At 43.4% G+C, this 27415-nt stretch overlaps 1 protein-coding gene across 3 annotated transcripts; it reads left to right on the top strand.

Moving 5' to 3' along the window:
* Positions 1 to 301: 301 nt before the first annotated feature.
* mcamb (melanoma cell adhesion molecule b) lies at positions 302 to 27415 on the top strand. 3 transcript variants are annotated; one of them, XM_027013386.2, is made up of 16 exons: positions 302 to 409; positions 16464 to 16588; positions 16693 to 16915; positions 18294 to 18361; positions 19041 to 19128; positions 20956 to 21135; positions 21551 to 21678; positions 21816 to 21951; positions 22041 to 22159; positions 22862 to 23003; positions 23121 to 23245; positions 23700 to 23841; positions 24041 to 24097; positions 25343 to 25469; positions 25632 to 25740; positions 26010 to 27415. In XM_027013386.2, the coding sequence occupies exons 1-16, from the start codon at positions 364 to 366 to the stop codon at positions 26010 to 26012; spliced, it is 1818 nt and encodes a 605-aa protein (XP_026869187.2). In that variant the 5' UTR covers positions 302 to 363; the 3' UTR covers positions 26013 to 27415. The 3 variants fall into 3 exon arrangements, with proteins under 3 accessions (XP_026869187.2, XP_026869186.2, XP_026869185.2); XM_027013385.2 differs by having other exon boundaries at positions 26044 to 27415; XM_027013384.2 differs by having other exon boundaries at positions 25632 to 27415.

Here is a 27415-nt window from a genome sequence, read left to right on the forward strand (position 1 = left end):
AGTTTGAGACCAGTGGTCTCTTACATAAGGTTTAACAACCTGTTTAATTTCAGAATTTTGATCTTATAGCTTTTTTTTTTTTTTTCCTTTTCTTATAACAGTATAGAAAAGCACACTCATCTTTTTAAGGACATGGACATAATTGATACAAAACACAAATATCAAAACTCTTGCCCTAAAATAACCGCATAGCGACTTTGAAGCTTAGACTTTCGGAAAACTTGGGGAAGTCGTGCGCAAGCAGTCCTACGTTTACGCGCGCAAATGTCACTCTGATGTCGTGGTGTGTCGTGCACCGTGCATGTTTCGTCCGCGCGCAGCTCTCACACCAAGGTTCGCTCGCGGGGCAGCAGCAGGACAGGGATGGGTCTCCTCGCGCTTACAGGACTGTACGTCCTCGTTTTTCAAGGTAAGTTAGGAACACTACCGTTGCTCATAAATCAACTCGATGGTTCAGAATTATGAAAGGGTTTTTTTTTCTCTTGTGTCCTGCGACGGACGTTTATGAAATTAAGATATTTGATAAAGTGATGCTCTTGGTTTTTAAAAGATAATGTATTTAGTTAATTCTGATCTTAGTATCAAGGCTCCAATTTCTTTTTGAAAGATGTCCTGAGTGTACTTCTGAATAACGGTTTAGTATGCAACCATATCTTATTAAAATAAATTACATCCGTGCTCTTGAAAACTCCTGTTTGCAGGCAGTTGGTCTATGAATACTCTTAGGTAATGCTTCATTTTCTGTATGACTGCCTTTTGCAGAACAACAAGAAGTCTTTAAGTAATATTGTAGTATCCCGTCCGCACTTGATGTAAACTGGGTGGTTACAACTGTCAGCAAACGTTACTGTCAAATAAATTAATGTTTGGTTAACTGAGAAGTAAAGCCTACGAATGTGGAATGAGAAAACATATTTATTCACATAACCTGGAATCTGCATCCAGACATAAAATGTTAAAAAATGTTAAATGACCAGAATAGGTGTGTGTGTGTGTGTGTGTGTGTGTGTGTGTGTGTGTGTGTGTGTGTGTGTGTGTGTGTGTGTGTGTGTGTGTGTGAGAGAGAGAGAGAGAGAGAGAGAGAGAGAGAGAGAGAGAGAGAGAGAGAGAGAGAGAGCGTGAGCATACTTCTGGTACATATCAATACTGCTACATGTACAGCTAATGTAAATGGTCTTACAACTGTGGGCACAGAAGGAATTAACTCATCATAAGGCTAAAACAACACGCTGATTTATTGGAAAACCGGTGCTTTGTGTTTGTGTGTGTGTGTGTGTGTGTGTGTGTTTTTGCAGCCTTGATTATATTTGATTTCTTAAAACCACAATCATGTGGATCAAAATAGTATAGATACCATCTAGAGTATCATTGCTAATGACTAGTGCCATATGCCATAATTGAATCACTTGTATTAGGCATTTGTTAAACAATCAGTTAACCCCATTGTTAAGAGGTTTTCTGCTTGGAAGGATGTTGGAGAATGGCTTTGTCCTCAGACTCCATTACATTTATTTGCAATTTCCCTCCTCACCATCTTCTCTTCTGTAACATCATCATTCCTTCCTTAGTTCTCCAAATGTGTGTAAGTGTTTCTCCTTATTGTGCCAACCTCCTGTTTGGCTCATGTTCCTGGTCCTCTGACCTTCCTCTTCTCTCTGGCAAGCTTTTGTTAAGATGCCTTCATTCTCTCTTCTTCAGCCTTGTGCTATACTCCCAGCATACTCCCAGTATGCTGCCAGCATACTCCCAGCATACTGCCAGTATACTCCCAGCATATTCCCAGCATGCTCCCAGCATACTCCCAGCATACTGCCAGCATACTCCCAGCATACTCCCAGTATGCTGCCAGCATACTCCCAGCATACTGCCAGCATACTCCCAGCATATTCCCAGCATGCTCCCAGCATACTCCCAGCATACTGCCAGCATACTCTCAGCATACTGCCAGCATACTCCCAGTATACTCCCAGTGGTGTTTACCTTCATTATGAGCAGGTCTGGCTTCTGGGCTAGATGAAGATCTTGCCCCTTTTCTTACTTTTTTCGAAAAGAACATAGTGGGACATGGTGCATCTTATGATGAGCTGCATGTCCTCTGCACACAGTCTTGTTAGTTCACTGCACTTGTTACAAGAAACTGGCAAGTCATGTGCTTAGCTCCGAATCTCTCTACAAATGGAACTAATTCAAGTGATTAAACGAATATCTGTGACAGAGGTCAGGCTATTACTTTCTGCTTGATGCTATCTGGCCTACCGATAACAGGCAGCACATTTCAGTGCCAGGAAACTTCAGCGCTGAACTTGTCAGTCTCAGTGTAGGAACGAATATATTTTTAGCTGACACCACAGATATGGAATTCTTTGTGCATTTGCATTTTGTCTTGGGGCAACAACAAAAAAAGTTTTATACTGAGCACAAACTTAACTTGCAATCTGCACAGTCACTGCTCTTTGTATTTTTCCCGTTTGATTTCTGTTACACCATGACAGTACTCCGGGAGGTCAGTCGCTGTACTGTAGGATGCATGCTGCTTCGGCTGCCTCCCGCCCTCTTCTGCAGTCTCAATATTACAGTGTGCACCGTGCTCTGTGCATGGTGTTTTCACTTCACCAAACAAAGCCCCTGTGAATAGACTTGCTATTATGCTGATAACATTAAAGGAAGCCTTCTTCTCTTGACTCATCAAATGAGTAATGCCAAGGGCCTTCAGCAATTTCTTTGATACAAAGAAAATGTATTTTTCCTGACGCCATCTAATTATGGGTTAAAGGCCATTCTACTCTAGAGCAGCAGTACTTCTGATATGGAGTATCCTTCTCCATGCTCCAGAGTCCTCTGACAAAGGAGTCTAGAGTAACAATAAATGACTCTGTACCTAATCTTATAAATCACAGATAAGGGAGAGAAGATCTTGCCAGTGTACCATCAGAACACTTCTTAAAACAGAAGCCATTCAAGTGCTCGTCTAGCCTGAATGCCATATTCTAACTGAACTGTCCACAATATGCCAAAATTGAGAATAACTGGTTCATAAAAAGGCTTATATTAGTGGCAGTACTTGCAGTTTATGTTCAGCATCTCAACTGTTTGAACTGAAACTTGTGCAGTCGTTCTTTTTTTTTTTGTTTTTTTTGCACTATGTCCATTCATTTAATCATACTACTGTGATGTGCCTTTACCTCAGGATTACATTTGCAACAATTTGAAAACAAACCAAACCTTCATCAAGAGACACATTTGCATGCATAATGCCACTGGTTATTCTAGTCATGCTGGACTGCCTTCACTTACAGTCTTGGACAGTTTTAAGATGTATTTAAAGTAGCGTTCACAATGCCTGAGAGTGGGTTCAATTGTAGTCTAGAGTACAGGTTTTTTCTAAGAGTAGCTGCACTGGGAATTAGCCGGAGTGATGGCTAGCAGCTGACCTCCCACCAGTGTGAACTCTGCTCACGTTTTGGATGGGTTTCCCAATATCCCTCTGTGGCTGGTGCTGTCCGCTGCTGCATGTCCTTTGCACTCCATATTTTCAAGGAAAGAAAAGGTTCAGTGTGTATAATACCCAAGTCTGCACGATTTTCATCTTTATCCAAATGCAACCTTGTAATATGTCCATGACACTTAAAAAGAGACGTCTGTCTGCTTTTCATATTGTCTGTCGACGGGTGCTATATACATATGTTTCTGTATAATTTATAGTTGTTAGCATTATCTTGACAGTATCCAGGTCATGTGTGCAGTGTAAAGAGCATGGAGATGTGTTCTATTACAGTGCTGCAGTGTGAGCTGCATCTTTATGTTGCTGGATGGTTTTGGGCTGTTAAAGCAAACCAGTTTTACTCATTTTTTTAACATTTACTGATGATGCAGGCTGATGAAGTGTATGTTAAGTCAATCCTCCCACCTTACAATTAACTTGAAAAATGCATCAAAAACCATTGCAGGGCAAGATGTGCAAAAATATGACAAATGTCATCTTGTCTGTTTTACTATTTGTGAAATTACACATATAGATTTATATGGATATTTGGGTTAATTCTTTTTTTCTGGAAGTCAAAGTGCAAGGCTATGGTAACATTTGGCACTACTGGCTAAATTAAGAACAGCCATTTAAAGTTCAGCAGTTGCAGCAGCTCAGTCTTCTTTTTGTCTCTGTAAAATGTAGCGAATTTGGTAATGTACAGCCAAGAACTTCTCAGAGCTGTGCTCTCTAATTTAAGTGAATAGTTTTGAGGGAAAATGCAGAAGTCTCCTCAGCATGCCTGAGTAGTACTGCAAAAAAACAGACACCGCTGTAGGTAGAAAGCTGTTAGAGGAAGACTGACAGAACTCTTTAGGTAAAAGATTCAAAAAGATACATTAAAAAAAAAAGCCTAGGGAGGTTGCTATGGTAGTACGTCAGATTGTTGGTGTCATGGTGTTACGTAAGGTTGCTGTTGTCATGGAGGTATGTCAGATTGTTGGTGTCCCTGTCGGAAAGCTGCTGACAGAGGGCCTGGGGTGCAGGCCGGTCACGGGGAAGCAGCGTCACCGTGCTCACTCGGTCTCTGCCTCTCTCACGCTCTCACTCTGCTCCTCTCTAAGCACCATCAGACAGGAAGAACCTGTAAACTCAACTTACATTCTCCAGCATTCGTGCTGATGCTTGGCAGAAGCCTGAGAGCAACTGCCCTCACCTGGCATCCCCTCTCCCATGAAGGCCACTGGTGCTCAACACTCAAAAAGCAATCCCACCCTTTCTCTTGCCTCTGAGCCGTGGGCATGTAGACAGCTCCATTAGGAACATCACACCCTTCCTCTTGCCTCCATACCCCTCTTCTTCCGTTCAGCTCTTCTGAGTGAGTTTCTGGGATTGTTGTATTATTTTAAGTCATATATGGTGCACCTCATGAGCTTTTTTGTTGGAGCACTAAGTGATGTAATGCAACATTAATCAATACACCCAGGGATTTTTCAAGCACTCAACTCAGCAGAATCGGCTTCCAGAATGAAGAGTGATATCTGCTGCACTGTACAATGTCCTGTTGCTCAACTGCATTAGGGAGAGGGTAATAATTCTTTATTGCTCCAGCTATCCATCTATTTATTTATTTATTTATTTGGGTCAGCTAAGGTATTCATGGGCCACAGCAAAAAAACAAAAATCAAACAACAAAAAAAACAAAAACCAACAACAAAAAAGCAAAATAAATGAAACAAATAAACACTAAGCCCTAATTATTTAGGTCTTGCTGGTCAGCCATAAACAAGTGTTGCCTTCCAACAGAATAAATACAAGTTTCAGTTTGGTTCAGCAACTTGCGCTTATGTGCGAGAAGTCTGATCCACTTAAAACACTTCCCTACAGAGGAGAGTCTGTGTTCGGGCAGCCCGTTAAGCTGCGCAGCAGTCAGCTGGCCTGAAAGGCATGTTTGTTTTCACTAGGCCAGCAGAACCAGATAAATGTGAATTTTCTGAACACTTGACAGAAGAGCAGACCGGTTTCAAGATCACTAAGGTAAATTACAACAAGATGTTCCACACTGAGCATAAGTGAAAGGTATATAATTAGATCACAGCTGAGCCATATGCCTTTTATGGCCTGGGTTTTTGTGAATGTAGTTGGCCATGAAAACTTGGACAATATGAATGTCAGTTCCAGCAAGCCTCACTACAATCCTAACTACAGTGTCATGATGAACTCAGATCTGAGGAATTCTGGTCTTGTGCAGTCCGCCAGGCATCTGCTTCCTTGTTTCCTTATAAAAGGGTTCTGGAATAATGACAAAAAACAGAAAACAGTAACTCTGTCCCACTGGCTTTTTTACTTTGATAACGATCACCATACAGTAGCTTTAGTCCCTGAATTATGAGAAGGGCAGAAGAACTTGAGGGTGAAGAAACGTCGATAGATGGACAGAGAGATAGAAACTTTGATATATGGCAACTTTGAGGCTTCTATTTTCTTTTAATTTTTGCTTTAAGGTTGGGGTCAGAAAGATTGCCAAAAACTATGCATTCAGCAGAAAAATCCCATATTGGTAAATTAACTTACATACTTGTAAATGTTAAATGTCTTATACTTCAGCTGAGTTTAAGAGGTCAGAATTATGTTATTAGTAAAGCAATTAGAGTATGCATTACAGTCTGTCATAAAGTTCTGTTTATACCTCATAACTGGAAATCATGTATGTTATAGTATTTTGGAGCAGTGGGTAATGTGCATTTGCAGTGGAAGCATCTACTACAGGATTCACATATGTAGCAGATGTATGTTGTTTCATTAGTTATTTTCAAGGGAAATCCCCCCTGTGAGGAGTATGGACATATTTTGTTCTGTGATTACAACATGGCACACTCTCTCTCTTATCACTTGTCACCTTGACTGAGAGGAGTTTGGAGTAGCAGATAGGGATGTTTGCTTTGTTCTTAGTTTCTCTGAGACCTCAGAAATACACACAGGATGAAGCTGAAGCTGACATCCAGACTTTTGATTATGACACAAAGCTGGCAAGGGTGTAGTGGACCGGTTACACACACCCCTCCTCGGATTATGAAGTTGGAGAGCATATTGTTTAGCTAATGACCGTGAGCTGCACTCTCTATGATCATCCTGTTGGATGTATCCCAGCGTCACAAGCTCGGTGGTCTGACTTGCCTTTCATTGCATTTTTGGGCTCTGTTGCATTGGGCTTGGCAACCTTGAGAGATAGATGAGAGAGTGATCTTCTGAAGTGAAAGTGTGAGTGTTTGAGGAAACATCTTATGGCATGCACTTCATATCCATGAACAAGGTTTCCCTTTGTTCTTTATGATCATAACCATGGACTGTTTTATTTATTACTTTCGTAGGACCTTATATTTTCAATCAAATACATGGCAAAGAAACCCTCAAATTAGAGTGGCATGTAAGAGTTTATGTGTTTTAGTGTATTGCATGAACAGCAAGTAAAATGAGTTTGTGTTTGCTTTACATGCTGTGTGTTGTCTGCAAAGAAAAGTGAGCTGCAAAGAAACGTAAGAAATGGGCCCTCATACCATTCCTCTTTTGGTGAAAAATTAGCCCTTTTGTGCCGGGTCATTAGCCCATATCCAAATACTCAAAGTTCGGCACAGACGTGCTGGCTTCTTTTGGACAAAGTGTATGTAACGGCCCGAGTGCCGCAGGGCAAGGAGGAGGACACATAGATTCCCTCGAGGTTTATTAGACAAACATGAATAACTAACACAGTGGCACTCACATGAAACAGGCAAGGTGAACATGGGCAACATCTTACAATGTGCACCACATACGTAAACAGACTCAAAGTCCAACAACAATGCACACTCCCACATCAGTTCAAATACAAACAAACATAACAATAAACAATAAAGGTGTGTGCTAACAAGGAGGGGACAGTTACAAATAAGACAGTGGACTCCCACTGCACGCGGTGGGACGTACCACGTGAACAGTGGGAAGGGGAGCGTTCTGTGACAGTGTTCCAGATCACAGAATGCTCTCAGCAGACAGAGATGCTGAGTGCTGAACATCTTAAATTTGTTATGTTCAAGCACTTCTTCAATCCAGGCCTCACTTCAAAACGCTACCTTTCCTTGTGCTAAAAACAAAAATCATAGACAGAAATTGGTTGTAAATTGTCATTAATTTTCTTCTTGCTATTATTAATCATAATTAATCTTGTCTAGTCTCACAAATTGTAACTCCTGGACATGTAGCTGATTTGTGAGAAGGAATCGCATGGATAAACTACACTGATATGAGTCCGATATCTAACATATACTTGACACAACACTCATCGTAAAGAAAATCATAAAGAAACAAAGACGCTGTTCCTTTGTTTTTGCCACCTACCCTGTTCATTACAATGGACTGCCCTGTTGCATCTACTTCATGTATCACAGATAAAACAGTGAATGAAGGAACTTTGCCTGGTTTAATAAATCATTATTTTTGTGAGTTCCTAAGAAGTTATGTGCAGTATGTGCCACACTTTCAGGAACAGGAGGTGGACATCTGAGTTGTAAATGTCGACGAGTAATTAATGTTGCTCTTGACCTCCTAGACCTTGCTTGACATGGTGAGACAGACCACTGGCCTGTCCCCCCGGAGAGGATTGATGAGCTGGGAAAAATGTCTCCTCTCCATGATCTTCTTCTCCAGTGCAGACAGCATGTCTAATCTGTGCAGACTGATGTCTCCTGTCTCAGTAAAAAGCATGAACACTTTAGGAGCTGGTGGCTGGTGTCAGGGCGGGAACGATCATAGCCTTCCCTGTCTGGGAGGAGGACGGGGAGTCATTCATAATAGTTATCTAGACTGCCTTGTTGGGCTGAGATGCCACACATTCTTTCTTCACTAGCTTCTTGCTCCCACAACAAGGTTCCCTGCTGATTGGTGTGTGTTGCTCCTCTGTCCCTCCTGATTGGTGCATGTCAGTCCTTTATCTCTCCTAATTGTTGTGTGTCAATCCTCTATCCTTCCTGATTGGTGTGTGTCAGTTCTCTATCCCACATGATTGGTGCGTGTCAGTCTTCTAGCCCTCCTGATTGGTGTGTGTCAGTCCTCTATCCTTCCTGATTGGTGCGTGTCAGTCCTCTGTCTCTCCTGATTGGTGTGTGTCAGTTCTCTATCCCACATGATTGGTGCGTGTCAGTCTTCTAGCCCTCCTGATTGGTGTGTGTCAGTCCTCTATCCTTCCTGATTGGTGCGTGTCAGTCCTCTGTCTCTCCTGATTGGTGTGTGTCAGTTCTCAATCCCACATGATTGGTGCGTGTCAGTCTTCTAGCCCTCCTGATTGGTGTGTGTCAGTCCTCTATCCTTCCTGCCAAAGCCCCTGCAGATGCCACTGAATGGGTCTTTAAACATCCACTCATGACCTTCATTCACTAATGTCTCCTCGCCGTCTTGGGGTGACTCTAATCCTTCCTGCATTCATGGACTTTCACAGCTCTCCAAAATCTCCTACTCATACTCCTACCTTTAACCTCTTTTTATATATATATATATATATATATATATATATATATATATATATATATATATATATATATATATATATATATATATATATATATATACACACACACACACATACATATATATATATACATACATATATATATACATACATATATATATATATATATATATATATATATATATATATATATATATATATATATATATATATATATTCTTCTTTACTATTGTGGTGTGCTACGTTTCACCAGACTGTCAGATGGGAAGGTGAACATGCCCACCTCAAATTATTTATACTAAAAGAGTCTGGATTTGATATCTGTTCTTTATCTAGTCTTTCAAGAAAAGAAAACCTCTCTCTGATCCAAACACTAGTTCTGCAATGTAAACTTCACTGCAGCCTGGAGGAAGCAGAGTTGCATTCCAGGGAATTCCTTTCCAGACTCTGTGAAATCCATTTACATCTCTGAGAAAGCAGACACGGACAGTAAGAAGCAATGCGCAGAGGTTCTGAGATCCTCTGTCTTTTAACTGATAGAGTGGTCACTGGGGAGTGGATGTTGATCGCAGGAGAGCAAGAGATATCACTTAGTCTTCCATCACATGCTTCTTCCCGCCAATCACTATGGGCTTCTTAATAATTGATGTTTCCTGAAACCACAGTCTTTGCTGATTCCAGGCCTGCTAAGGGCAGACACAGTCTTTTACTGCCTTGCTCCAGAGAATACACGGCACGAGCCAAGAGAATGAAGAGCATGTTATGAACGCTCATGAAGTCCCCTTACGTATCTTACTTATGTAATCTATATACCTACACTGAATTAAAGTTTGTCTTGACTTCTGAAAGTTATGTTTATGCCAATTCGAATTTGTTCCTCGAGCACCTGTTTCATACATACTTCTATTGGGTTGGATTCCAGTTGAACTTGCTGACACTGATCTGTTGAGAGCAGCTTGGCAAAACCTCAGTCAGTCCTCTGCACATCCAAAGTTTGAGGAGTATTTTTGTACCTAATTAAGTGCTGGATGTCTTTTGTTTACACAAGGGCAACATTCCTCGAGAAATAACTGAAATAATTCTAATGCAAATACATCTAGAAATTGTATGATTATACAATTGTAAATTAATTATAGTGATGCCACTTGTTTTTGTTAGTCAAAGTAAACAAAATTCAACTGGAACTGAGTGATTGAGTTAATACCACGTGGCCAAAAAAGACTGAGGGGTTTATTTTGGGTTACTGGTTTTCTTGATGTTCAGGCCTGCTCATCCTGTTGGCATGTGCACTGAGAAACCCCTGGGGTTCAGACTGGGAAGCCCCAGGGTTTCAGACATCTGCTTGGATCCCCACATAATTCAGTCATATCCTATGATCCTAGGATGGCAGATTCCACTGCTATGGTTGTGTGAATCCAGGTGATAATTTATTGCCTAGATCTCAAGCCTAAGGTTTTTCTACTTAGTGACTTCCTATTTTGGTGATATGGGTCTCAGGAGAAAAAAAAAATTAGGTGATTTAATTTTATCACCAAAGAAAATTCCATTTATGAGAATAAAAATATGTAACTTTTTAAAAAATCTGTGGATTCCAGTGTCCTTAAAAGCTCTAGTGCACGTCATAATAACCACAGCAAATGTGGCCAAGTTGGCTTGCTGGAAGGGTTGAGATGCACAATGCTAAACCATGCCAGCATCTGTGACACCAAAAAAGGAGTGAGTTGTTCTCCTGTGCTCCATCATGTTGGCTGCAGCAGTTCCAGAGCCGGTGGCTATCTTTAGAGCCAAGACTCAGCCTACCAGAGAGAGATCACCATCACATATCCCATACTTCTTAGTGCAAATCATGTGACTTGTTCTTTGACATCTTAAACAGCATAGTAAAATATGTCCCACTGGTTGGTTCCCATACTCTAGTTCTGCAGCTATTTTTGCTTTATTTTCTGAGCAGGGCCCAGACTGGAGCCTTTTCTTTAACGTGGGAAAATGGGATGGAAGGGAAGTGGAGGAGCCTGGGAGCAGCCATAGGGGAAGCCTGCAGAGACCTCTCTTAAGTGCTCTTAAATTGTGTAGTCCATTAGTTCTGGTCTCTGGTCTCTCTACAGCCTTTTTTTCAGTATTTTGTGTTTGTAAGCTGCACATGAGAAGCTGACCATGTCCCACATAAGGTCAAATGTCATTTATAACCAAACATTCTTCTTTAGGATCTTTAAAGTCAAGCATGGAACAACTTGCATTCTTTACTTGAACCTCCAGTTCTGATTCTCAGGCAATGAAACAGCTTCATCCACATCAAGCATCTATTCAGGTCTTTCTGGTTCCCTGAGCTGTGTAAGTAAGCAGGCTCAACATACACCCAAGAACACCTGACCTGTCATTAAGCCTCTGCATGGTCTACTCACCTTTCTGCTCCATCTTCGCCCTCTCTGCATCAGTGATCTGCAAGCCCACTGTGGGTTGGCGCCTTGCCTGCTTCCATTTGTCGGGCCATAGGTCATCGGTGCTGTCCTGCTTTCAGGGCTCGTGGGATCGTAACAGCTCGGCAGCTGCTCACAGCAGCAAGTTCTCAGTGAGCCTCCAAGGGGCTCCAGGAAGGAGCAAGACAGCCATTCGACCTGAGTCTCAGCAGTAGGGAACGCCTGAAGGTCACAGTGCCGACTAACTTCCTGCTCCTCTAATGGCAATTGGTGAAATGTCTGCTGTGTTTAGTCCAAGGGGAAGTGCCTTTGCTGGGGCTTCTTGTCTTATAAGCAGAAATGCCATCGTTCTTGGTGTGTCAAGCGGCACCTTCAGCTGATCCTGCTGCATCTTTCTTCAGCAGTTAGCATGGTTTAGCCAACAGTCTAGACCGCAGGCCCATGCACTTAAAGCCCATTATAAACGTCCATGGGAGAAGTCAGCGATGGAGAGTTTTGCTCTCATAGGAGTTTACGATTATGCAAGGCTCCTAAATGCTGTGCTTTATAGTGAGCCCTGCTCCTCAGTGCAGGACTACTGACTCTTTGAGACTTTCTGAAGAAGCAGTTTAGAAAGCCTGAGGATGTGCATTTCACAGCAACGTGGTCATACTCTGAATATGTGCCAGTTACACGCCTTTGGTATTAAATAAGGGAATCAGCCAGGCTAAAGTGTAAGAGAGTAGCTCGTGGTTCCTGTTATTGTGGTTCTTGTTGTTGTGTTCAAATCTGTCCAAGGATATATAAATGTTCTGGATAAGGTCCTCTGATAGATAGCTATAGCCAGAAACCTTCAACATGCGTTCAGTTTCATTTGAGTTTAGAACAACTTGAGGCCAGTGTGTTCTTGAAGGATTGCACTCATCAACTACATTCATTAGGATTAAGGAACTGTTTATTAGAAAGAGCTTTCACTTCCAGCTAGAAACTGAAGCTGATATGCTGTCATGTACAGTTTGGGTCCAACCCCATTACCTCTGCTGACTAGACACTTTTGGCATGTTACTCCCACCCAACAGTGACATTGACATGTTAAAGCCCCAGTAACACTGCAGTGCCTGACGCACTCACACCAGCACACCAGCTCCTAACCTGCTTCTCTACCACAACCATGTCAGTGTCACCGGGGTATTCAGAAGAGTCTACCTCCCAAAAATATCCAGTCAGCAGTGGTTCTGTGGTCAGAAACTGACCAGTGAGCAACAAGGAAAAGGACAAGCTGTGAATGGCCTCAGAAGGACATGACTCTGTATCTGGATAAAATACCCATTAAGGTGGCTGGTGGGTGTAGGCCCAGAGGTAGCTGGTTCCAGTGGTATGAACAGGCACATCTTTTTAAGGTAATCAGGAATCCATTTATCTTATTTTATGTTCTTTTAATCAACCCACTGAGTTCTATTTATAGTTCTTGAGTAGATATATCTACATTTTCTCATAGGACATAACCTTTCCATGTTAATGTCAACCACACCTGATACTGTGTTATTCTTAGACACTTAATGTCATGTGGAAAAGCAGGGCACAGGAGTCCTCCAGTAACATGTCCACCAAACAAATGCTCCGTGAGTTCGTCATCATGGCAATAAAGCTTTTAATGCTGTATGGATCTTACTAATCTTGCAGGAACAAGTCTGATCAAACCAAAGAGCTAGACGAGTAAATCCAGCCTAGTGACGTCTCTGTGGCTGGTAAAGATGGGCCTCAGGCTGGGATGGGAGGCCCCGCTAAGGACATGAACCACAGTAGCTCTTCTGTGTGCTGTGGAAAAACACAAGTCATTTCCCCTGGCAGCAGTATTTCGGCTCATGTGCCCGGCCGCACGCAAGTTGTTGAGCCAGATATACACCAAAAAAAAACATTTGTGTGATGGGGGGACCCTGCTGTTTCTCAATTTGTTATTACCAAAAAAAAATTAAAAAATGACAGGAAGTGCGGATGATCACTGCTGTCTGTCCCTCGTATGTCTGGTCACTGTAGTATATTATAGGTCAGGTCAGCATACTACAAGATTAATCTGTAGAATAGGTGCGTGCAGTTCTTTATGCATTACTTTAGATGCTGCGTCATGCAAGGGAAGTGCCAGGATCATTCCCTTATCATTCAAGCAGATGGACCGTTTCTGACCATTTCTCAGACTCACGGGCCATATCTGTATTGCTTAGGCGCACGGGCCGTTCTCATATCATTCGGGTGTACAAGTTGTTCCTATGTCATTCAGATACATGGGTCATTCTTACGTGGTTCAGGAGTTGGGTCATTTCCGCGTGCTACAGAGAATGGGTCATTCCCGTGTGGTTTAGAGTGCAGGTCATGGGTCAGACATCCTGTGCACCATGACCCACTGCATTTTTGTATGAAACAGTACAGAAAAGCTGGAACCATTAACCACTAATCATTAATTGCTAACATCAAACCATTAAGCATTAACCACTAACACCTTACCATTAAGCATTAGCCACTATCTGCTAATCATTAAGCACTAATTCCTAGCCATTAGCCATTAACCTCTAACTATTAACCCCTAACCATTAAGCACTTACCCATAACCACTAACCTCTAACTATTAGTGACTAACCACTAACTACTAACTACTAATCACTAACAATTATCCATTAACCCTTAACCACCAGCCATTAACCATTAACTATTAACCATTAACCATTAACTACTAACCATTAACCACGTAAATGTGTATGTGCCTGCAGTGGCATGTTCACAGGCAGGGGGCGTTTGAGCGTAATCTTGGAGGTGTGTGATCTGTGGAGTGAAGGAGTCATATCCGCTGTAGTGTGTGGAGCCAGAGGTAGATTGTGCGTGCTAAGGGTTGCGTGTCTGGGGAGAAGAGAGTACCCTCTTTCCTTTCTCCTGGTTGGGCCGGTTCCCATGGCCAGATGTGTGGCTTGTTATGGGATTTATACCAAAATGCAGAAAGAGCGCATCACAGTTTATCTCCATATAGCACTGGAGTTACTGGGACACAGTGAGTGTGTGTTGTGACCATTGAAGGGTTCAGGCTGAGTACTGGTACCTGTTGGCATGACCTCAGAGGTTCAACTAGCATTGGCATCTGGTGGCACAGCACAAAACACAGGTTCCTCTACTATAATCAACTTTTTTAGCGATTTCTTTTTTTTTTTTCTAAAAATCTTGAAATCTGAATAGCAAGCTTTGTACTCATAAGATCTGAGAGTTCAAGTGTGCATGTGTGGATGTATGCATATGGGTGCATTTGTGCGTGTGCGTGTGTGTGTGTGAGAGAGAGAGAGTGGGGGATCTTTTGCACCTGTCTTTTCTTGGGCTGTTAACTGCCATAGTGTGTGGTCAACTAAGCAGGGTGCCAAAAGCCGTCCACTGAGCCAAATCGCATTTCACGTGTGAGTTCCAGCGGGAGCCATATGTGTCCTACCTGTGTGGGAAGCAGACATTTCTGCCCAGCAACGTCTTAGAACTCAACCCTGAGCTACTGGAGATATAAATGGGCTCTATAGAAGTCTGAATACTTGGATGTTGGATGGTGTGAATGTATATAAGATTTCCCTCTCACGTCTGCTATCAAAGCTGCTTGAGTGACTGGAAATGTCTGCTTTTACTCTCCACAAAGAGAAGACATCTTTGGTTTCTGGCCAGTGTTCAGTTTAGGTGTAACTGAAGTCTGTTTTCTCTCTTTGAACTGTCATTAAGATGCCTAGCAATGTTGCTCCTTGTGAGCATACCATACTCCTTCATTCGATTTCACATTACTTCATCAAAACGAGTTAATACAATATCATTGGAAATGTCTGCTAATGAGTTCATTTCTATGATGATATGAATAATCAGGTATGAGCTAATACAAGAAGCTTTATCGTCGTCATCATCATCATTATTATGAAAAGAGATTTTACTCATGTTTCAGTGAATTTCTCGATCAAGGCCATGGACATAGTTTAAATACCTTTTTCCACATTTCCAAATTTCTGTTTAATCCCGCGCAGGTAGTGGTAGACCCCTCCCCCACTGCATGGTACGCTCCTAAGTCAGGGCTTTTAGTGGGTCCAGCCTCATGAAGAGCATCAGGGAAAATTGATTTGGCACGGAAAAGGCCCAGTGTAATTCCTGAGCCCCCTGGACTCCAGGGAGACTGCACGTTGTCTTGTCGATATGTGACGCTGCACTAAAGGTAGAGCAGGTCTGATGGCCAAAAGTGAGAGAGCCCATCCTGAGCAAACATCATTAATGCACAGGAAATGCCTTTGTTAGGAAAAATCTAATCGAATTGCTGTAATGGGGAGGCATCCTTCATGGTCAGTTTCTGTGCGCAGGAGCCACCGTAGTGCAGTGAAGGTGGGCTACGCCCTGTTTGATGACTGCAGATCTGCAAGGCTTCTGTATGATGTGTACGATGTCACTGTGATGTTTTGCAGTAACTTAGCTTTCTGCTTATGGTCATTTCTCATATTAAACTCAGTGCTCTTTTTAAAATTTTAATATTCAGCTAAATAAACATTTTACGAGAAATTGCAATGAACATTTATTGATGTGTGAACTTGGAGCTCATGACCACCTCGTTAGACTATTGTGATGAAGCTGGTATTTGAAGCCTGGTGTATACGGAATGCATTATGGGAGCAAAGCGTGTTCTCATGGTCCAGACAGCTATAGGGTACTTTTAGGGGGGAAAGGCTGCAAATTTCCAGACCCCCGGGGTGAACACTGCCTCACTATTCTGGATGTAAATCGAGCCTTTATTCTTCCAGAGTGACACGCTGGAATGCCCAGCATTAACGCACACATGGGTGGGCTCAGTAGATTCCACTCATAGCAGGTCCCTCCCACCTCCTCCCCTCCCCCACATCAGCCACTGGTGTCTGGTCTGCTGGCAACACAACGGCTATGCGACTTGGATATAGGCCTACTAACTAAACAATTCAACCAGTTCCATTAAGGACATCTGTTATTTCAGTTTTGATTATCTTATGACAACAAAATCTTTTTGTTTTGACTGCACTTAATGAAAGTGAATTGGATTGACTTATTTTGTGTGTGTGTGTGTGTGTGAGTACAGCATGGGCCCAACTCGAGGTCAGCATGGAGGACAGAGTGGAGGTCCTTCTGGGTAATGTGGCAGAGATCCCCTGCATATACAGCATGAGTCAGCTCAATGGTTCACTGCTGGTACAGTGGTTTGCGGTGAGTCACAATGACACAACTAACACATTTTGACACAACGCATTTGGAGGCCTCCCTCATGGATACCTCTATCTGATATCGGTCTGCCTTTGTTCTTCATTTAGAGGTCGCCAAGCGGCAACGAGGTGAAGATCTACTACAAAGACAAGGTTGTGGAGGTTGTGTCCATGGGTACAGACTACTCGGAGAGGATCAACGTCTCTCATGCTGTAGATGGCACAGTGGGGAGCTCCATTTTGACCATCAATGACGTGAGGGTCAAGGATGAACAGGAGTTTGTGTGTCAGGTGCAAAGGAACACCAGCCACACCAAACTCCTCGTGTTCAGTAAGTTGAAGAAAACCTTTGCCACACCATCCACAAAAACAAATATGAACGAAATGACGATTAAATTGTTGTTTGTTTTTTGTGCACTCAAGCTCTTTGGATTAAAAGGGAAAATATGATAATAGGCACAACCATAACCCTTTTGTTACGAGTACATTTGCACACTTAAGGGCTTATTAAGGACTTATCAACTTCCCCTCCCATTTTGGTGAGCCACACTTTTGCAAGTTAAGCCTTAGTGCTTCATGCTGCATTAGTTAAGTACACATGTAAAAATGTATAGTTGTACAGGTGTAACTGTGTAGTGTTGTACAGGTGTAAAGGTGTAGAGTTGTACAGGTTTAAATGTGTAGTGTTATACAGGTGTAACTGTAGTATTGTACAGGTGTAACTGTAATGTTCTACAGGTATAACTGTGTAGTGTTGTACAGGTGTAAATGTGTAGTGCTGTACAGGTGTAACTGTGCAGTGTTGTACAGGTATAACTGTAGTGTTGTACAGGTGTAACTCTGTAGTGTTGTACAGGTGTAACTGTAGTGCTGTACAGATGTAACTGTAGTGTTGTATAGGTGTAACTGTGTAGTGTTGTACAGGTGTAACTGTGTAGTGTTGTATAGGTGTAACTGTGTAGTGTTGTACAGGTGTAACTGTGTAGTGCCGTTCAGGTGTAACTGTGTAGTGTTGTACAGGTGTAACTGTGTAGTGTTGTACAGGTGTTAATGTGGATGCATGTACATGTAGTTGTATTAGCCTTTGCCATCTCAACAGGTATAAATGAATGTAGAGATTGAACATTTATTTTAAGAATGAGTTTGGAACTACCAAAATGACAGGAAATCAGACTAATGACATTTATCATTTTCACTAGTGTGTGGGTCTGTAGTAGCCTGGACCTTCTCAGCATTGGCATTATTAATAAAACCTCACTGTCTATTTACATGCTACCATAGCCAGCTAACTTTAAATGGTGACTACAATGAAGCTCCCAATCAATCATTCAGCAAGCACAGCCAACTCCATCTAGGTCTGAATCTCAATCTTAGCCAGAATTTAGATTTAGATCTCAGCCAGAAAGGACAAAGTTATATATGTAGTTTCTGCATGCTACTGTTAATTTATAGAGAACAGAACATAAACAGTACAACTGCTTTAAAATGTTCTGGGAATATGGCTATAAAAGCATCTTTAGTATGACCCTTGTCATTTAATCTTTAACTCCAAAGAGTTTGTGTTGTTATATAATAAAACCTCTCATTTTCACCTTTTGGCCCAGTTACCAGTACTGGGTAATATCATCCCCCCCCCAGTTCTTAGGACAACATCACATGTTATAAAGAACAGGTCCCTAAAGGTTTGTTTCTTCTCTTTTGTTCCTCAGGTACACCATCGGTTCCGCACATTGAACTAGGATCTTATACTCCTACAGTCAACCTGAAGAGGGAGGAGGTAGAGAACTAGAACTGTGTCAGCTCTGCTTAAACTAACGTAACAATGTCATGACCCCAAACCAAGTATAACCGTAGTGTGGTGTTGATGGATGTTACATCAGCCAAGATGAGTAAACCTCACCGGGCCATTCCCAGGTTCGGTAGGAAGGTTTCAACAACTGAGAGGCAAACCCTAAATGTATTACCAAAAACAATAGCAAACTGTACAGGCCTGAAGAAGGGCTGGATAAAAAAAAAAAAAAAGTTGCTAGCCAGGTAGTCTTATTCTTTCTTACATGCATGTTTTAAGTTCAGTCCCTTTCAACTGCAGCCTCCCTTGTGTGTGCGTGTGCGTGTGTGTGTGTGCATGTGCGTGTGCATGTGCGTGCGTGTGCGTGCGTGTGCGTGCGTGTGTGCGTGTGCGTGTGCCTGGAGCAAAAATTTTTTTAAAAAGGGATCCTGTTGTCTCAGGTGCTATATTGTGCAGGACCCATGAGTTCACGGGCTTCATCTCTCTCTTGCACACACAGTCTATAGTGCAGAAAGTACTGTTACATGTCACCCTCAAAGTGCAAAGAAAGTACAATCAACAGCGCAATTAGCCTATCACAAAAAAAAAAAATGCAAAAAAACACTGTCCCAAAGACAGCCCAAAACACAGACCCAAGCAATGACCGTAGTCTGTGTCTGTGTTTCAGATTGCATCCTGTGAAGTAAACAATGCATACCCAGCTCCAAACATCACATGGTATAAGAACAGATTGCTCTTGCAGTCATCAGTCAATAGTAAGTACCGGCCCTTACACCTGTACGAGGTCATAGCCTTCACACCAGTACGAGGTCATAGCCTTCACATCAGTACGAGGTCATAGCCTTCACACCAGTATGAGGCCCTAGCCTTCACATCAGTACGAGGTCATAGCCTTCACACCAGTATGAGGTCATAGCCTTCACTCCGGTACGAGGTCATAGCCTTCACACCAGTACGAGGTCATAGCCTTCACTCCGGTACGAGGTCATAGCCTTCACACCAGTACGAGGTCATAGCCTTCACTCCGGTACGAGGTCATATCACACCGGTACGAGGTCATAGCCTTCACACCAGTACGAGGTCATAGCCTTCACTCCGGTACGAGGTCATATCACACCGGTACGAGGCCATAGCCTTCACTCCGGTACGAGGTCATAGCCTTCACACCAGTACGAGGTCATAGCCTTCACTCCGGTACGAGGTCATAGCCTTCACTCCGGTACGAGGTCATAGCCTTCACTCCGGTACGAGGTCATAGCCTTCACACCGGTACGAGGTCATAGCCTTCACACCAGTACGAGGTCATAGCCTTCACTCCGGTACGAGGTCATAGCCTTCACACCGGTACGAGGTCATAGCCTTCACTCCGGTACGAGGTCATAGCCTTCACATCAGTACGAGGTCATAGCCTTCACTCCGGTACGAGGTCATAGCCTTCACATCAGTACGAGGTCATAGCCTTCACACCAGTACGAGGTCATAGCCTTCACACCAGTACGAGGTCATAGCCTTCACTCCGGTACGAGGTCATAGCCTTCACACCAGTACGAGGTCATAGCCTTCACTCCGGTACGAGGTCATAGCCTTCACACCGGTACGAGGTCATAGCCTTCACTCCGGTACGAGGTCATAGCCTTCACACCAGTACGAGGTCATAGCCTTCACATCAGTACGAGGTCATAGCCTTCACACCAGTACGAGGTCATAGCCTTCACACCAGTACGAGGTCATAGCCTTCACTCCGGTACGAGGTCATAGCCTTCACACCGGTACGAGGTCATAGCCTTCACTCCGGTACGAGGTCATAGCCTTCACACCAGTACGAGGTCATAGCCTTCACATCAGTACGAGGTCATAGCCTTCACACCAGTACGAGGTCATAGCCTTCACACCAGTACGAGGTCATAGCCTTCACTCCGGTACGAGGTCATAGCCTTCACTCCGGTACGAGGTCATAGCCTTCACACCGGTACGAGGTCATAGCCTTCACTCCGGTACGAGGTCATAGCCTTCACACCAGTACGAGGTCATAGCCTTCACACCAGTACGAGGTCATAGCCTTCACACCAGTACGAGGTCATAGCCTTCACACCAGTACGAGGTCATAGCCTTCACACCAGTACGAGGTCATAGCCTTCACACCAGTACGAGGTCATAGCCTTCACACCAGTACGAGGTCATAGCCTTCACTCCGGTACGAGGTCATAGCCTTCACACCGGTACGAGGTCATAGCCTTCACTCCGGTACGAGGTCATAGCCTTCACTCCGGTACGAGGTCATAGCCTTCACTCCGGTACGAGGTCATAGCCTTCACACCGGTACGAGGTCATAGCCTTCACTCCGGTACGAGGTCATAGCCTTCACTCCGGTACGAGGTCATAGCCTTCACACCGGTACGAGGTCATAGCCTTCACTCCGGTACGAGGTCATATCACACCGGTACGAGGTCATAGCCTTCACACCAGTACGAGGTCATAGCCTTCACACCAGTACGAGGTCATAGCCTTCACACCTGTCCTCAGTCTGTAATTCGCTACCATGACTTAGAAATGCTGATGACAGATCTTTGTCTCCTTCCCAGACATGGAGTTAGAGAAGACCGTGACGCAGAATCCCAGTGGCCTGTTCATTGCACGCAGCACCCTTTTCCTCCAGGTGGAAAAGGCGGATGAGGATGCAGAGTTCTACTGTGAGGTCAGCTACTTCACCATCGGAGGATTGCACATGATGGAGTCTCAAATATTCCACGTTGAACTCCACTGTGAGTTGTACATCTCTGAGCTTTATGTTCATGAGACACTTTCATAAATCAGCATAATATCACAAGTCAGATTCACATGATTTCATAGTGTACCATAGATATCTGATATGAATTTATTTATTTTTTTGAAACATAACACAAAATTTGTTATTCCACCCTAGTTTTATGAGCTGTTCATGACAGCATTTGTAGGATGGACTTTTCACACATATACAGAGGGACTGTGGGAGTCTCTCCTGGTGGTTTCCATGTGCTGTTTTAGCACAAATTGAATTTAAGCAATAATAATAATAATAATAATAATTCCATATGACAGAAAAAACTTTTATGTCACTGTTTGTGATGCACAATAAGCATTACAACAAACCACTGAAGCCCTATCCACAATTTCTTATTGTTTTTACCATATTTGCAGATTCAACAACAAAAGTTACAATTAGCGTGGATTCCCCCCATCGGCTTGTCAAAGAAGGTGACAGAGTGAAAATTAGATGCAAGGGCAATGGGAATCCTCAGCCAATCTTTTCCTTCCAGCATAACAGTGTAAGGGGACTGTTCTCATCCATGACCTATAACCCCACCCTGTCTATACTGTAGTTCAATGAAACCACAGCTGGCCCATGGCATCGTGTGTATGTTGTTGGGTCATAACTCTAAGGGTTTGCTTGTGCTCCCCACAGAGGAGTCTGAACGTAGAACTGGACCACGTGGTCCTTGATAACGTGACGCGAGCACACAGTGGCCTGTACAAGTGCACCTCTCTGGACCAGGTGGACTTCAGTGAGTTGACGGACAGCTTGGAGCTCATGGTACACTGTACGTAGGGAAGCCTGCCCCTGCCTTAACATCTGCATTCGTGTTCACGGCTTACGCTCCATGTTCCCAACTCTTGTCTTGTTTTACAGACCTGGATCCTGTTGTGATCACCTCAGGGGGGTCATCAGACATGCTGGATCTGGGCCAGCATGTGTCCCTGACCTGCAACGCTCTGTCCTCTCTGCCCACAAACACAACATGGTACAAGGTAAAGAGCCAAACCACTCACCGTGAAAACACATAGACAAGCAAACAAAAAAGCCCCCTAAAAAAAGCCCCTTGTATTCTGTACTATTGCTATGACCAGGAAGCATGGCTGTGTTTACCAACTTTAGTGATTTGATTTAAAATAGAATAATAATATTATATGTAATATATACAAATAAAATACTTGTATGGAAGCTTTAAAAGGAGGTTCACAATGTACTTTAAATGATTAAAACACAATAATGAAGAAATAGGAAAAAAGAACTTAAAACAATATTGAGTACATGCATTAGTGTCTCTGCCTCTGACTCATACAGTGTTCAACTTTGAGAGGTGTCAGTAAGGCTCTAAGGGTTATAAGTGCTAAACTGGGCCCCCATTCGGGTAAATGTCAATATGTCTGTCTTTGAATACTCATTTTGCAGCTGGCTTGAGAGTAATTAGATTAATTGACAGAGATTTACATATTGTAAGAAAAAAATATACAAATTAGTTTGAATGCTGACGGATATGTAGGGTTGTTAATGTAGAAATAATCAAAAATATTGGGGTCCTCTGAAGTTAGTCAATTAGACCAAATTTGTGAGTTGTGCCTACAAACTGTATAGGGAGTCATAGACCGGAACTCCTGCTTCACGGGATGGTACGTGCGTGTGTGTGTGTGTGTGTGTGTGTGTGTGTGTGTGTGTGTGTGTGTGTGGAGGATGGTACTGTTCTGGAGGAGGGGCACATCCTGAACTTACTCAACCTCTCCTATGACATGGCTGGGACATACGTTTGTGAAGTCCATGCGCCCAGCTTGGCTGAGCTAAAGAGACAGAACTCTCTGAACATTACTGTCAGAGGTATGTGCCTGAAGACATCCCTGTGTGTTTGTGTGTATGTGTATGTGTTGAGTTGGGGGGTGGAGCACAAGAGGCCTGTTGGCTGATAATCCTAACATGGCTCCGTCTCATGTCCAGGCAAACCTGTGATGGTAGAGGAAGTGGCCATGATTTCACTGGATGCTGAAGACTCAGTGAACCTGACTTGCTCTGTGAAGGGACACCCGATCCCAGACATCCAGTGGAACCTCTCTGACAACCAAGTAGCGTACAGGCCTTCGTCTGCTCACATAGCCCCGCCCAGTTTCACGTAGCGTCTCTCAGTGTCACGTAGCCCCGCCCAGTTTCCCATAGAGTCTCTCAATGTCACGTAGCCCTGCCCAGTTTCAGGTAGCCCCGCCCAGTTTCACGTAGCGTCTCTCAGTGTCAGGTAGCCCCGCCCAGTTTCACATAGTGTCTCTCAGTGTCACGTAGCCCTGCCCAGTTTCATGTAGCCCCGCCCAGTTTTACGTAGCGTCTCTCAGTGTCACGTAGCCCCGCCCAGTGTCACATGGCCCGGTCTGCTATAGGGCTTTCTCTCCTAGGTAATTCAGCAAAAAGAACAAGTGCTCTGAACACATGTATGGCTAATGGTCGAAAGGAAGGAACTCTCTGTGGGTTTTAATGGCTCTGGTTTGGGAAACCTTGTTGCGTTAATACCACTCTTGTGTTGTGCAGACTATTCTGGGTGAGCGGATCACAATGACAGACTACACCATCGTCAGTGTTATTACCATCAGAGCCACGTCTCTCGTCAACGCGTCCTGTGTGGCGACCAATGAGCTGGGCAGTGCCCAGGCCTTCAGCGACATCAAACCAAGTGAGTCTTCTCTCCTATCTGATTGCTGTTTCAATCCAGTCACAACAACACTGAACAAAGTTAAATGGTCAGTGTAAGCTTAACTTCAGCATTACACTGTATTTAAAGTACTGGTCAAGTTATCGTTACTTGTTATTTAGTTTGATCAAAGAAAGTTTTTCGAGAGTTTGCTTTTTTTTTTTTTCTTTTTCAATTGAAGTTCAAAAACCAACTGCCACCACAGCCATCATCATTACGTCCACCAGATCTACGAAGGGTGAGTGTCCGGTAAACCCCCTCAGACTGCCACACGGCAGGCTTTGATCGTTTTGGCTTACGCTCCATTGGATCAAAAGCATTGTTTTGTATCATTAATGGGCAGCTGATATGGTAGCAGAGGCTCCCTGGGCCTTGAGTGGAACAGTAGAAGGCAGCTAATGGCCAAAGTGCTCTCTGCAGCCTCCGCATGCCATTAGCCCCCTGGCCAGCTCCGCTTTAACCCAGCAGAGGGGGGCAAATGAGATGAACTGGCCTGCTCCTCTGACGGAAACCAAAGTGATGTTTCCCTCAGTTCCAGCCCCCAGAGCTCCTTGGGTTTAGCCTCTGTTAAAAACACTGGCAGACCAGTTCAGAGTGGTTGAACTGCACGCGTCTCTGATCGTTTGTAATTAGTAATGAAAACAAAGAGGAAGGTAGAGAGAGAGACAGAAAAGAGAGAGAGAGAGAGACAGAAGAGAGAGAGAGAGAGACCGGAGAGAGAGAGAGAGAGAGAGAGAGAGACAGAGAGAGAGAGAGAGAGAGAGAGAGAGACAGAGAGAGAGAGAGATAGGAGAGAGAGAGAGAGAGACAGGAGAGAGAGACAGAGAGAGAGAGAGGAGAGAGAGAGAGGAGAGAGAGAGGGAGAGAGAGAGGGAGAGAGAGAGAGAGGAGAGAGAGAGAGAGAGAGAGAGAGAGAGAGAGAGAGAGTGACCTTGGATGACTGGGACTGGAACTCTAAACTTGTCAGTTCAGCACCAGGCACGGTTTATCCAAAATGAGTCAGCTTGTCAAGTACCTCCGTCTCGCCTGTTCACTCTCTGCTGCTGTATTCTGAGCTCATAGCTCCCCTCTTCCACCCTAGACGCTCGACACGTTCAGAGCTGTCAGCTGCTACACGGCATGGATCATACACAGTATAACGCTTAAGTACTGCGCTGTAAAGCACTCCTCGAGCTGTGGCTCATGCCTCTGCTGCTGTTTTAGAAGGAGGACGCTGAGAATTGAGAACACTGTAGTACCCTGATGCAGACAAAGCATGTGTTGTCCTCACAGAGTTCATCACAGCGTTCCCTTCAGTTTGTGGTCCGTGGCATAGCCATAAAAGGCACAAAGTAATCGGCATATTTGCGCTTAAAGGCATCGTTAGCCTTGCCATGGATTAGGGAATGTGCTTACCCACCCGACCCCACACCATGCATCACTTTTGTTGTTTTGTGTGTTGCGTCTTGTAAAACATGCCTGCATTTTCCCATATGTCCACCAGAGGGCAATGGAGTCGTCATTGCTGTCATCATTATTCTCATCTTGCTGCTAGCCATTTTGGGCAGTGTTCTGTACTTCCTCTACAAGAAAGGCAAGATCCCGTGTGGCCGCTCAGGGAAGCAAGACCTGTACGTGCTTTTTAAATGTCACCACTCATACTTAAATCTGGCAAGCCAAACAGAGTACATTAAAACTACTTATTATTTTCTTGAGATCTCAACTGCATTTTCAGATAAGGCAAAAAAGCGCGATATTATTTTAACGTGGTGGGGTAATATGACTATTCTCAGCATGAAGGAGAAGTCCAGTAAAGATGATGTGGAGATGAAGAACAGCAGATCTGAGGAGGCGGTGCTTCTACAGGGAGTCAATGGGGGAAAAAGGTCCCCCAGTGACCAGGTTGGTAATCCAGCATGCCCGCATGACACCTGCACATGCAGCACGGGGCAGCAGCCTCCAGAAAACCTCCATCACCTGGTCATCCACTCACAAACATCTCTGAAAGTGACTGAGCATCGTGTCCAACGTCTCTGAAAATAAATTATTTGTCACTTATGGAAAGCAAAACCCGCTGTCATTCTCCTACCTTTCCCATAAAGTTAATTTCTGTTGTTGTTGTTGTTGTTGTTGTTGTTGTTGTTGTTGTTGTTGTTACCCTGCTACTGCAGTAAGAGGAGGAGTGAATGCTGTGTGCGTGTGCAGGACAGACAGGCCTCCAGCACTCTCACAGTCCCGCCGTAACAGCCGCCTGCTACAGCCCCGGACTGCTACATCGACTCCTCCCCTTGTGACCTGGGGCAGAATCGGATTGGTTCATACATTCTGCCCCACTTCATTTGGCTCATTTTGTGACACTTTCAAATTTTGTTCCATTATCTTTTTTTTTTTTTTTTTTTTTTTTTTTAAATTTATTTTTGATATGTTAACCCAAATGCCGCATCGTACGCGAAGAACAATCTCTACTCTATACATAATGTATATAAGAAATACTGTACATATGTAGCTATTTAAAATTCCTTATACAAACGAAATCTGAAGTGTTCAAATGAAGCGACTGAAGGATGCGTCATTCTGAGGTTCAGCTGAGGCGTGGAGGGGAGACCTCTGTGGAAAGGTCATCTGTGAAGTCTTGCTTGTTGTCCTTTTATCTGTTCAGACAGCTCTCACCTCACTGCCTCATCTCTGCACTGCCCCACCCAGACATATCTCACCACTGCAGATGCTTCACCCTCCCCTCCAAAACAGCTCAGAAACTGCAAATCTCCAAAGATCAGAGGAAAATGTCATCAGGCGATTTTTAAAAAAAGTTGTTTACAGTGTTTGTGATGTTAAAACATATTCACCATAAGAGTAAGGTGGAGATATGTACATGCTACACACTTACCCGCTGGGTGACGACGCATTCATGTAGGCCTTGCCGAGGTCACTGACCTGTTTCCTGATCATCTTCTGCTGTCTTCCTCTTGCACTATATGTAAATAATGAATTATAATCCAACATTGGATCCAATTTGCAAGGCTTTCTATGTGGACAGGAGAATTTAAGAAAACTTTGCAGGCAAGTAGTTGTTTGGTCAATTAAATCAGAAAATGTTTGGACGTAGCTGGTGCTCTCACCACTTCCCTGAAATGTCATGCCTTCCAGGATTTCACTGAATGTCCCTTCCATTTTTTCCTCTTAGAATGATCCATATGATTCCACATTCGTTATATAATTTTTTATATTCGTCTTTTTAAAAATCCTTTTTAATTAAAAAAGGAATCCTTTGTAGACAGGAAGACTTCATGGCTAAACTGAGCTAACTACTGTATTATTCAGCTGTCTATACGTTATTACTTTGTACACCTTCACATACCACGCAAACCCTGGGTCCATAGGAAAAGATTATGTGATGATTAATGTGATGTTTAAAAATGTTTTTAAACATTTTTGCAGATTTTACTTTTAATCTGTTCAGGCTCCATTCATGATTTTTTTTAAAACACAGAACATTTCTCTGGTAAGATGGAAGTCATGCCTTATGATTGTGGATTCTTCTGTCCCAAGATCATTAAAAGGTTTTCCTTCAAATATA

The sequence above is a fragment of the Electrophorus electricus genome, chromosome 15, assembly GCF_013358815.1.
Source record: "Electrophorus electricus isolate fEleEle1 chromosome 15, fEleEle1.pri, whole genome shotgun sequence".
Taxonomy (NCBI): domain Eukaryota; kingdom Metazoa; phylum Chordata; class Actinopteri; order Gymnotiformes; family Gymnotidae; genus Electrophorus; species Electrophorus electricus.

What these genes read in the sequence shown, in the direction of transcription:
- mcamb (XM_027013384.2), top strand. Translation starts at nt 364, where the DNA reads ATGGGTCTCCTCGCGCTTACAGGACTGTACGTCCTCGTTTTTCAAG. An exon ending in CTTGCAGTCATCAGTCAATA is followed by an intron (nt 19,129 to 20,955) that starts GTAAGTACCGGC and finishes TCTCCTTCCCAG; the next exon opens with ACATGGAGTTAGAGAAGACC. An exon ending in CAAACACAACATGGTACAAG is followed by an intron (nt 22,160 to 22,861) that starts GTAAAGAGCCAA and finishes GTGTGTGTGGAG; the next exon opens with GATGGTACTGTTCTGGAGGA.